General features: G+C 37.9%; 1 protein-coding gene across 7 annotated transcripts in view; it reads right to left on the reverse strand.

Moving 5' to 3' along the window:
- Positions 1 to 995: 995 nt before the first annotated feature.
- The window catches only part of LOC126187795 (glycerol kinase), a 228,508-nt gene continuing 216,104 nt past the window's right edge, over positions 996 to 13,399 (reverse strand). For all 7 annotated transcript variants that reach the window (XM_049929072.1, XM_049929073.1, XM_049929074.1 and 4 more), the window contains exons 10-11: positions 3,662 to 3,799; positions 996 to 2,092 (exon numbers count right to left, since the gene is read on the reverse strand). In XM_049929072.1, the coding sequence (XP_049785029.1) occupies positions 2,007 to 2,092; positions 3,662 to 3,799 (224 nt within the window). In that variant the 3' untranslated portion in view covers positions 996 to 2,006. The remainder of the gene's footprint in view (positions 2,093 to 3,661; positions 3,800 to 13,399) is intronic.

Consider the following 13,399-nt stretch of genomic DNA (forward strand, 5'->3'; position numbering starts at 1 on the left):
TGACTGTACATATGAATAATATGTAACTAAAAGACACTGCATGTTACACACTGGTGATAGGATTATAAGGGCATAACATGCTGATGATGACTTTCTGTTTGCAAGTGCCTTCGTGCTGATGACTTTCTGTTTGCAAGTACCTTCGTGTGTTCACACCATTTCAACTGAGAATCAATATTCATTCCTAGAAATTTTGGATTTGTTTATAGAGGTGCCACCTACATTTAACTTAACATTGTCGTTTTTCCTCTTCAAACTGAAATTCATGGCATCATTTTTCTTTATGTTTAATGTCACTTTATTGCTTATTGACCAATCATAAATTTCCCTGAGAGTTTCATTTGCTTTCTCTGCAAGGAGTTCTCTTGTTTTCTCAGTGACTATAATATTGCTGTTATCAGCGAAGAGAATTTTTTCACCATAAGTAACACTACTGGGAAAGTCATTGATGTATATCAGGAATAGTATTCGTCCTAATATGCTACCTTGCGGAACCCCTATATTAATGTATTCTGGTTCTGGTAAGTGTTTTACTAAATGTTTAGGTCTATTTGAAGTACGTGTTATCTCTACTCATTGTACCCTATCTGCTAGGTATGATCAAAACCAGTCATGTTAAGTTTTTGTTCATATAATTAAGATCTCTAGCAGTGGAGAGCACAAAGTCCAAAGGATGTACTTCAGCTTGAAAAAGATTTAATATTTACACAAAGTTGTGGTCATTGTGCACTAAGAAATATTTTTCTCATTGGTTAAATGTTTGTAACTATATGAATTTGAATCATATGTCAGAGTAGAAGTGTAATGCAGCTATAAATGTTTGCACAGCAAAGAACTGCAATTTCTTCATAGTCAACTACCATAGTACTGTCGAGTTTGAGAGACATACTGCTGCATGAAGAACACCACCATTTTAGATTAATAATCAGAGTAAACACCAGTTTTCTTTGATCTGATAATACAGTTATAACCAAAAATAAGGCTATAACACACAGTTCTTTCCAACATTTTTATTAATCTGTACATCTGTACAAAAATCAAAGCTCTATGCAGTATAGTGTACATTTGTGCAAAAAATCAAAGCTCTATGCGTTATAAATCTGTATATGAGGACTGAAGCATAATTCAAGGAAATAAAATTTTTGCCTCAAATGTAAGTAATGTTAGCTCATTATCATATAATCTCTTGAAAGCTTTACTTGGGCACACGCAACATCATCTGACAGCTAAGTAATTCATGATTATCACGTGGGGGGTACAGATATGACAATGGTCAACCAAGTGTTGGATGGATATTAGACTTTGTGAACTCAGGGAGGCTGGTTGTTTAATATCTTCCACATACTTCACAGCCATTCTGCATGATGGTAAAAAAATCTGTGAGTTTAATCTCTGTACCTCTTATACTTTTATACTGCCAGTTTAACTTTGTCACTGATCCATCTGTAATACTTTTTCCATTTTTTTTTTTCCATTACAGTGCTCAAATGTTACACACACCATACACTACCCCATTCCATTAGATATTATTAATTTTCTCCCTGTTTCACATAATTGTAAATAAAGTCAGTAATTGGACTTGGGTGTCCGATGGCTATAAGAATGAAAGTAGGACTGAAAAACAACATATAGCAAAAACAAACACAGACCAAATTGAAATATAGAAACTATCATGTGTGTCTAGCACTAGATGTTGCTGTAGCTGATAATGAGAATTCGCATCATTAGATTCTATTCTTGCTGATTAATTCGCTTCTTATGAATACATTTCCTCTGATACCTAGAGACCTTTAAACTCAGTCGTCATATATGAAAAGGACACAGTATAAATCAGACCCTGAGAAACTACTACTTCTTCTTCTTCTTCTTCTTCTTCTTCTTTACTCGTTGACATTTAGTGATAGTTGCAAAAAACTTCAGCTGAAAACTACAGGTATCTCATGGCCTATAAAAGATTCACAAGCATATTAGGCCACATTAAACAATCCCATCTACCATTTTGATATCTATATTTCATCATTTGAGTCTGCCACTTGCCAACCAAGGCTTCTTTCTACTGCCATTTTCCATTTTGAATATCGAAGATTTCGTTCTGTAAACGAAAGTTTGTAATATTACAATATCTGTATTAAATATTGAAAATGAGTATATTAAACAAGAATATCAGGAAGACAATATTTCTTGAAATGAAACTATGATCACATGTAGACAAATGCTAGCTTTTGATATCAGAACTTCTAATGTCATTCCTGTCGTTTTAACACTTTTTCAAAACTTTCTTAATTTTTGTTTTTCATTACCTGTTGTCGGTTGATGTGTGCTTAAATTTTGTCTGTCTTTCACTTATCTCGGACTTCTCAATTTCCCTCCCTACCGTTATCTGTCATCAACAGTTCATTGTTGATTTTATTCTTGTCCTTTCCTGCTGAGTCTTGGGAGTATAGAATCTTTCTGTAATTTATAAATGGTTTCATTCACCAAATACTTTCATTTTTTCAGCAGAAAGAAGGAACCTCTGATTACAAAATCTAGCATTTGTGGCATCTTCTGTTTATGTCTGTTGTGTCACACCAGAAAAGTTTTGTACCTGTATTAGATTACTGTCTTTGATATTAATTAAATGCATAAAAAATAATTATGAGGAAGTCGATAAACTACTGAGCCTTTTGTAGAAATCAGCTGAAAAATAAATTAATTAATTAACCTAAAAAATATGTACTGGAAGAAATGGACTATACAAGAAAGTTATAAGAGAGTCATGCAGGTCAAATCTGCAGGGAGCATTCACTGTAACAACACTTCCTTACTGATAAATGTGAACACTTAACCAGGACTTAAACTAGGCAGTTTGCTTTCGTGATCAATCATCTTATTGACTTAATGTAATTGGATAGATAAAAAATCTACTCACCAAGTGGTGGAAGGAGAACACACATATAAAAAAAGGTTTTACTTATGCAAGCTTTCAGAGCCAGTGGCTCTTTCTTCTGGCAGAAGGGTGGAAGGGGAAGGAAGAGGGTGTGAAGGGAAAGGAACTGGAGAGCTTTAGGAAAAGGGGTAGAGTTCAGAAAATTCACCCAGAACTTCGGGTCAGTGGAGACTTACTGGATGGGATGAGAAAGAAAGATTTCCTTCTCATCCCATTCAGTAAGTCTCCCCTGACCTGGGATTCTGGGTGACTCCCCCCCCCCCCCCCTTTCCTAAAGCTCTCCAGTTTCTTTCCCTTCACCCCTCCTCCTTCCCCTTCAACCCTTCTGCCTGAAGAAGGAGCCACTGGTTGTGAAAATTTGCATAAGTAAAACCTATTTTTAAATGTGTGTTCTCCTGCTGACACTTGGTGCAGGGAAGCCCCTGAGAGAATTTGGAAAGTGGGGAGGTGTACTTGTTGAGGGGAGGAGTGATGAAAAGAGGGAACGAGAGTAAAGGATAGGCTAAAAGAATTGATGTAGGGTAGTGCACAGCTTTGTTTATGTAGTGCACATGCATGAAAATGAAAAAATTGTTTCCACTGGCTGAGAAAAGTAATATTTCAGAAGCTTTGTCTTTCTTAAGTCGTTCATAATTTTGATCCAATAAAAGGAATGAAATACCTATTTTCAAAATAACATTTTATCAAATATTTTAGTTAAACTTTTTTTTGAAAGTTATTCAAAATAGTTACCTTCGTTACTTATAGCAGGCTTAAATTCATCACAGAGCGTTGGATGAAGCTCTGTGGTGTCCCAGACCTCTATTCCTTCCGCACTGCCAGCAGCCATAGCTGCACCTAAGGCAGTTGTTTCACTCATCACTGGTCGTTCTGCAGAGATAAAAGAAAATGTTAAGCAGTTTCTTGCACAGCAACACATGAAATAAAGTATCGGTTTGTGAAATTGAGCACCATGAGCTTAAAAATATTTTATTGTGTTAATCGTTTGTCAATGGAGAGGGCTTGGCTTATGATATATTCTAAAGCAAATCATTGATCAGTATCCTCATTAGCTTAGAAACTTGGTTTTTGTTAAATAGGTTGACTCTAAACATATCTAAGTCTTACATGATGCAGTTCAACAGAGAACAGTCGAAATATGAGCACGTTAACATTATTCACAACAACCAAGATATAGAAGAAAATGATGACTGTCAAGTTCTTAGGATAAAATTTGCATAAAAATTTGAGCTGGCTGGCATATATCAAGTACCCAGCTAACAAACTGAGCAGTTTTTCATTTGCAGTTCAAATATTATCAAGTCCAGCTGGCCTGGACATGTAAAAAGTAGCATATACTTGAATACTTTATTATGTATGGTATTGTTTTTTGGTGAAACTTGGCTTATGTGGTATCAATACTCAAGATACAAAAATAAATATCATTAGGAATAGGTGCACTGTAGATCAGAAACAACCATGTTGCCTGTTATTTAGAAGCCTACAAATATTAGTTCTCCCACCCCTATATGTTTATGAAATTATTATCATTAGGAATAGGTGCACTGTGGATCAGAAACAACCATGTTGCCTGTTATTTAGAAGCCTACAAATATTAGTTCTCCCACCCCTATATGTTTATGAAATTATTATAGCAACTAATCAAACAGGAATTATTTCAAGGAAATTACTTTGTTCTTACATATGACGCAAGACACAAACAAAAACTGTTGCTTCCCATTAACTGTCACAAGCTGTATGCCTGTGCTCCTCAATACAAAGGAATCAAAATTTATCACAAATTAACAGGGATCAAATTAATGGATATGAAGTTAGGTCCACTGAAAAGAAAGCTATACAAGGCACTGATAGTGAAATGCAATTGCTCAGTGGACAAAGTAATGAAGGATGAACTTGTGACAATATGAGGTGCACTGACCCTCGTTGCACGAGCAAGTCTCTGGTAATGTCACAAACTGTTAGACTGAATTGGATGCAACTTGTTACATACCCTACTAAGTGTGTACAGCTGCTCACAGAAATATAATTTTAGTGTTATATTGTCATTTATTAGTGTAAAAATTATTGTTACTATAATGTACGTTTCTGACATGCCTCCTGTGCAAAAGACAAACAGAATGAAAATTTATATCATGAACTGAATAACATGCAATCCAAATCCACCCCCCCCCCTCCCCAAAAAAAGAAAAGAAATAAAAAGAGGGAGGAGGAGGAGGAGGAGGAGGAGGAGATGGAGAAGAAGAAGAGGATGAAGAAGAAGGAAATTGCTGCCCACGGATGACAACTAACCTCTGAGTTTGAGCTCTGACATGGCACCCAGTTTTAACTTAGCACTAATGGGAAAGAGTTAGACATTAGCAATCATAACATGGGGTAAAACAAATATCACAGAATTTAAATAATTAAACAAAGGGAAGTTCAGAATGGAATAATAAAAATATTATGAAAAGGATAGATTAATACTTGCCATATAGAGGAGACACTGAGTTGCAGACAGACACAATGAAAAAGCTGTTATACATTTAAGCTTACCGTATTTACTCGAATCTAAGCTGCACTTTTTTTCCGGTTTTTGTAATCCAAAAAACCGCCTCCGGCTTAGAATCGAGTGCAAAGTAAGCGGAAGTTCTGAAAAATGTTGGTGGGTGCCGCCACAGCTTACTTCTGCCGTCGAATATATGTAGTGCCACACAGGCATGCTTTGTAGGCACAAAGATAAATACTGGCGCCAAAACCTCTGCGTCAGGAAATAAATTAAAAAAAAAAAGGTGGAAGACGAGCTTTTTTCTCCGCCCCGAGTTTCGACCACTGCATTTTCATACATTATCCAACGAAGTATATACAAATTCCGTATTGTTCATCTTCGAATGTAGCAGCATTTCAGTGTACTACGAAAATCCGACTGGCAAGACTGTTTGGGCTGTTTGTCAATATGGCCAACTCTACGTTCTGAATTTTTTTCCTATCTGTGAGACGAGTTGGTTGCTAATAGGAACTTTTACAAATTGTGAATCACATGCAGTATTCTCGTCACCATAAGAATAATACGAATATAAACATTTTGCCATGTATTGTTTCATGTTGGCTGCTATCTCATTTAAGTCCTGTCTGCCTAATAAACTACGAAACTAGAGTGAGACAACAGCAAACGCGGAGGAATATACATATCATGTCATGTTTATATTCGTATTATTCTTATGCTTAATAGTGATACAGTCAGAAATGAAGCACGGCAATTGACTAGATTTTTAAATCTACGATGACTAATTTCTATGTAGAATGTAATGTACTAAAGAGGCGCCTGCAAAGATTTTCAAACGGAGAAAAATTTTCGCTAAACTCTCGTTCAGAACATCTTCTGTCATACGCAGTCTATTATTTGGTTCTTGTTGATCATTATCAAAGAAAGCAGCAGTGTAAGTAACAACAAACAGCAGTTTCTTGCCATTGTTTCGCTAATGAGACGATTCCTCTCTTTTTTTTTTTTTATTGTAAGCGGCGGTAGCGCGCACAAAAGCAAGCCATGCCGCGAGCGGCGACAGGCCGTAAACACGCACTATCAGAATGCGACAAACAATGCATGACATAGTACAGTAATGCATTTTCAGCTTAGAGTGATGTAAACATCTATAACAAAGAAAACTGCGCTTAACAGATCGAAAAAGAAATAAGCAATCAATTCAAACAAGACGAGGCACGTGGAAAAGGAAGGGTACCCGTATAAATATGGACGGAGTGCCTGACGCATAGCAATGGCTACCTGGTAAAGCTTAACTGCTAAGCTTACGACTCGAACCAAACTACTGTAGCTGTATCGTCATTCATTCGACCTAAATTGTGTCTCATATTACAATGGACCAACTTTGTTTCGATTTGGAGATGCGGCCTATAACTTCTCTCTCCCCTTGAATTTCGAGTCTCAAATTTCAGGTGCGGCTTAGATTCGGGAAAATTTATTTCCTTGATTTCGAGTCTCATTTTTCAGGTGCGGCTTAGATTCGAGTGCGGCTTAGATTCGAGTAAATACGGTATCCCTTTTCATAATATTAACTTAAATGATTAATATTCATCCATTTCTGTATGAGCTAGATTATTACTGACAAAATACTGCATTACTAAGTACTACAAAGTGATGTTTTTGTATGAAAAAATTTAAACACTTCACAGAGAGTATTAAGTATTAGACTTTAAAAGAAAAATTGTCATTGTAATTGGTCACAAATGGTTTTGCAAATAATGTATTATGCACTTCTAGGCTTTAATGATCATCTTTAGGTAGTTATGACCTAGATTTGATCTCTAGCACCTATGGTGGTGTCTATCTGGTGATATGATTACATCTAACACACCATCCAAAATCTACTGAGGACCTGTAATAACAAGCTGGCCATTTCCTGTGTGTGTGTGTATGTGCGTGTGTGTGTGTGTGTGTGAGAGAGAGAGAGAGAGGGGTGGGGTGGAACCTTAGATACTTCTTCAGGAGATGAAGAAAGAAACAAGTGTTTGTGGGGTAACAGGACAGAAAACAATGAACAATTGACACTGAATCCAGGACACAGAACTGGACAGAAAGGAGGAGGGCAGCTCAGGGAATTTGGTCAGAGCTGGCTGGATAAAGATTTGGCAAGCCACGGGTTCCAGCTATGGGTGTTAAAACACTGGCAGTCTTCTAGAAATATAAACAGTGGTTATTGTGTCAACTTCCAACTTGAGCTAAAGAGGTTGCCTCCTATCAAGCACAATTTGGTGACTGATGGACACATCTGCAAACCAGAGGCAACGCAGCACAATCTACAGGCAGCAAGAGCAGTTTGTAATGTAATGCAATGCACTGGACATAATCAGGAGTGCAGCAGTGATTCAAGTAACACTTTATGAAGTAATTCAGGCCATATCTTAAGTGACACTAACTACAGCACTATTTGGGTTTGCCTGCCATGTGTTTGGCATTCAGATTCTGATCTAGCATTATTGTGAATATTAATTTCATGTTTCATGGAAGTGCTGTGAAAGTAAATAGTGAATGTGGAGCACTACAACCATGTGTATGCTTCAGTTAGTGCTCTTTGGCACAATGGTGGAACAATGCATACCCTGACATGGGGGAAACTTGTCTTGAACTACCTGGATGGGGAGGATGGTACATGGCTAAGGAAGAAACCGCTATAACCCTGTACATAATACTTAGATATGCACCAAGGCCACCAGTGCACTACACTTAGAATATTCTGCCAAAGGCATCTGCTCAAGCTGGCCACAAGAGGTGATGTGCAGGGGCCACATGACTTGTGTGCATGGCATGGCATCCCCCACTCCATCTACTGGAGCCTTCCTCTTTATAACTGCTATGCAGCAGGCACTCGCTCTCATCATATGTTCTTACCTATTGTCAGTGCTTGTATCAGTACTTGGATTGTTTCTGTGTGTGTGGCTATTCCTCAACTGTTATTCGCTAGTATATAGAAGAATAAACTGCTTCATTGTGGCTATACTGTTGTTTGTGTCTTACATTACAACACAATTAGTGATGAGTGTGGCGTTCACTTCTGTGTGCTCAGTCTATTGGTTATTCGTTTGTTTCTTCTGGCCATGGAGGCAGTGCTCCAGTCTCTCCTTGAGCAGCAGCAGGCTCTTATGGCAGCTATCATGAACTTGTCAGCCACAGTGACTATGCGGGCTCCATACCTTCAGCTTACTTACCATCCTTTCCCCCTTATGAAGACTGAGAGGCTTATGAGAAGTGGCTTCTGCAACACTTCCTCGCCTTTGGCATCACTGATGTGAACATGTGTAAGGCTTTGTTCCTTTCTTGGATTCCTCCTCAGACCTACCAGCTGTCGGGCAAGTTAGTCCTGCTCTTTGCATCACTTTCAAAGAAATGTGTACATTGTTGTCAAATTATCACCATAAATGTGTGCATGTCATTGCTGTGCATATAGAGTTCTATCATTGTCAAAAAAATTCCCACCAGAACTCCACAGCCTGTCACAAATGACAGTTTCTTGCTGACATAAAGATATGGAAAGTAGTCAAGATGGTATTGATCAGATGATAAAAATGAGCCAGAAGTGGTAGTAATTGTAACTTGCGTGACAGGAAAGTCAGGAAAGGTATTCAGAGTAAATATTATAAATGGTGGTTTCATGAAAACTGTTGCAAAATAACCATAAAATTGGTGACTGTGGACTACTTATGACCATATGATGGCTGTGCAACTGAAACTGTGAAAAAGATATAGAAACATTATTAGAGACAAGGATTCAATAATTCAAGTTTTGCAAAGTGATATTGAAGCATTACAGATGAAATGCGCTGCTTTAGAACACAGATGGAAATTCTGGGGAACAGCAATAGTTTAAAAGTGGACAAAAATAAGTGTTTCGAAACATTTAGCTCCCTTGTCCTGCTTAAAATTATGTGCAAAAGTTGACTATCAAAAACTGATATGAAATCTGCGAAGAACAGTTCTACAGCAACACAAAAAAAGCAACATGGAATAAAAGTCAAAATATTTGGAGATAGCCATGCACACAATGTTTCAAACTTGGTATCAGACTCTACAAAAGAAAATGCAAGTGCCTCAGGTTTTATTAAGCCTGGAGCGAAGTTCGAAAATGTGATTACAGTGTCGAACAAGAATGTGCCATTTCTACTAAAACTGTGATCTCATGGAGGGATCAAACAATGTTTAGTACAATGAGGCCAATGCATTTCTAAAAAAAAAGATCCTTATCTTGCAGTTTTATTAAGCAGACTGGTCTTGCGTAAATAGTGAATTTTGACAAATGAATGAAAAACTTCCGTTTGAAGTTTAAAAATGTGTAACTTCTTGATGTCAACAATTATGAAAAATTTAGTTCTACAACACATGGACAACACTACAATTGATCTGGTACGAAGAGATTAGCATCAGATATAAACAAGGCTGTTGACAAAATAATGCATGAAAACAGCTGCAAAAGCAAATAAGGCTTAAGTGCCTGGAAGTGGGGAAACTAGTGAAAGGGGCCAAACCCAGTCGGATTTGGCCCACCTCTAACAATACAGAAGAAGTGCTCAATACATAGGTAGAAGTTCCTTTACCATGTAAACAAACTAATTTTAAAGTTGCTTTACCTGATAATTTATGCAATAGCAATTTCATTATGCATTTGAACATTGGAGGTCTGTCTGAAGGAATGATCAGCAAGCTCTATGATATGCAAATTCTGTTATAAAGTGTGAAACAACCAGTAAAGGTAATATGTCTAAATTATTATTAGCTTAAAACTGAAAATATCAACCATCTCAACAAACTTCCAGGCTACAAATTTGCCACAAGCTTTTGTAGAACTAAAGGGTATGGAGACTCTTGCATATTAGTTCATTCCTCAGTAAACAGTGAAATCAGACAGAATTTTAGCCATCTCAATGAAGAACTTGAAAGTAGTTGTATACAAAACTTAAGAGTGTAACGTGTTAATCATCAGTATATAATGCATCCCTGGGGTTCATATAAGCTGTATGTTCTTAGTTAATTTAAAACTCTGTTACATAAATTAAAAACTGAAAAACTGCATAAGAAACTACACATATGAAAAAAAGTTTTGCATCACCCTGGTTCCCAGAATTCCTGAAGATAGACGTTGACTGTGGATATTGTACCACAGACACAGTCCCTCTGACTGTTCAGAGATGCCACTAAACCCGCCGAAAGATGTAAACAACCATGCATGAGCAGCACCTATTAGATGGAGGGGGTCCGACAGCTGATCACTTCCAATCAGTCCATCAGCAAGGAGGTACACGGCTCATGTTGTCTGTAGTTCAACCATGCCTAGATGGTCAATACCACAGTTCGATTGCGTCCACATTGTTACTTTGCTCCAGGAAGAGCTCTTAACAAGGGAAGTGTCCAGGCATCTCGGAGTGAACCAAAGCGATGTTGTTTGGACATGGAAGAGATACAGAGAGACAGGAACTGTTGATGACATGCCTCGCTCAGGCTGCCCAAGGGCTATTATTGTAGTGGATCACCGCTACCCACGGATTATGGCTGAGGAACCCTGACAGCAACGCCACCATGTTGAATGATGTTTCGTGCAGCCACAGGATGTCGTGTTATGACTCAAACTGTGCATAATAGGCTGCATGATATGCAACTTCACTCCTGACGTCCATGGTAAGGTTCATCTTTGCAACCACGACACCATGCAGCGCGGTACAGATGGGCCCAACAACATGCCGAATGGACCGCTCAGGATTGGCATTACATTCTCTTCACCAATGAGTGTCACATAAGCCTTCAACCAGACAATCGTCAGAGATGTGTTAGGAGGCAACCTAGTCAGGCTGAACGCCTTATACACACTGTCCAGCGAGTGCAGCAAGGTGGAGTTTCCCTGCTGTTTTGCGGTGGCATTACGTGGGGCCGAAGTACGCCGCTGGTGGTCATGGAAGGTGCTGTAATGGCTGTGCAATATGTGAATGCCATCCTCTGACCGATAGTGCAACAATATCGGAAGCACATTGGCAAGGCATTCGTCTTCAAAGACAACAATCCTTGTCCCCATCGTGCACATCTTGTGAATGACATCCTTCAGGATAATGGCATCACTTGACTAGAGTGGCCAGCATGTTCTTCAGACATGACCCTATCGAACATGCCTGGGATAGATTGAAAAGGGCTGTTTATGGATGACGTGACCCATCAACCACTCTGAGGGACCTACACCGAATCGTCGTTGAGGAGTGGGACAATCTGGACGAACAGTGCCTTGATGAACTTGTGGATAGTATGCCACAATGAATACAGGCATGCATCAATGCAAGAGAATGTGCTACTGGGTATTAGAGGTACAGGTGTGTACTGCAATCTGGACCACCACCACTACAGGTCTAGCTGTATGGTAGTCCAACATGCAATGTGTGGTTTTCATGAGCAATAAAAAGGACGGAAATGATGTTTATGTTGATCTCTATTCCAATTTTGTGTACAGCTTCTGGCGCTCTCGGAACCAAGGTGATGCAAAACTTTTTTTGACGTGTGTATTTGTATGTGCTGACTTCAACACAGATGGAAGAACTGAAGACAAATTTGCTTCAAATTTAAAGAATCTGATAGCCACAAATGGACTAAATCTAAATTTTGACCAACACACAAGAGTTGCAGAAACTACTTCAACATATACTGATAATATTGTAAGTAGTTATAACTACAATGCCAAAGAAAAATGTATTTTAGATTTAGGAGGAGCAGACTATGCAGCACTATTTGAATCACTATCAAACTTAAATTTATGTAGCACAACAAATAGATGTAGGAACTTCAGCCAAGTTAATGTGGAAATATTTATTAAAAAACTAAGCCTCACCATATGGTCAGTCAACAAACACACTAAAACAAATGACAACTATAATAACTCTTTTCAACCAAATTCATGAGCTATTCAATGAATGCTTCCCTTTTGTAACAGTATGGACTGAATCTCATAAAAGTAGATCATGGGTAACAAAAGGAAGCACAGTGTCTAGCATTAAGAAGAGGAAGCTGCATCTGGAGGCAAAAGTTAATTGAAATCCTGAATTTCTTAAATATGTAAGCACATACCAAAAAAATGACAAAGTAGTTAAACTAACAAATTGACTGCAAACAAGACATTATTTTAAATGCAATAGAAGAAGTGGGGTTTGCAGTGAAATGGAGAGAAAAATGTCTCTCTAAAATAATGATTAATGGGAGGACCGTTACAGATCCCAGTGCCATATGTGAATACTTCAAATGTTTCTTTATTAGTTGTAACAAAATTGGTGACTGCTTGCCAGCTAGTACAATTCCTAGTATGACAGAGAGAAGTTGTTTGGGTTTTAAATTTTTGCCTGTTTAAAGCTCTGACGTCATTAGAATCATAATGTCCTTAAAATAATATAAACTCAATTGGTTGGGTTGAGGTTTCCATTAGAATAATGAGATCAATATGTTAATAGTATTGCATATTCCCTCTCCCTCATAATCAACTAATCTTTCAGAGAGGGATGTTTTCCAAGTTGGTTAAAATATGCCATTTCATAAAAAGGCCAAACATGAAACAGGAAACAATAGGCCAATCTCATTGTTACCAATTTTTTCAAAAAATATTTGAATGAGCTGCATGTGACCAGATAGAAAATTATAATTCATCCCATGACATTATTTTAAGCAATTAGTATGGTTTCAGGAAATGCTGCAACACAACCCATGCAATAAATGAATTTGTCACAAAAATTAGCTGTTGATTTGATAAAAGAATGTGTGTACCAGTGATCTTCTGCAATCTTACCAAAGCCTTCGAAGCTGTAAACCTAGACCGGCATCTTCAAAAACTGACTAGCTATGGTTGGTTGGATATCACCACACTTGATAAACAGAAAACGACGAGTGCTTATTAATAACAGTGGCTAGATATTCTTTTCTGCATGGATACACATACAATTAGGTGTCCCACAAGGCTC

Source organism: Schistocerca cancellata, chromosome 5, assembly GCF_023864275.1.
Source record: "Schistocerca cancellata isolate TAMUIC-IGC-003103 chromosome 5, iqSchCanc2.1, whole genome shotgun sequence".
Classification (NCBI taxonomy): Eukaryota; Metazoa; Arthropoda; class Insecta; order Orthoptera; family Acrididae; genus Schistocerca; species Schistocerca cancellata.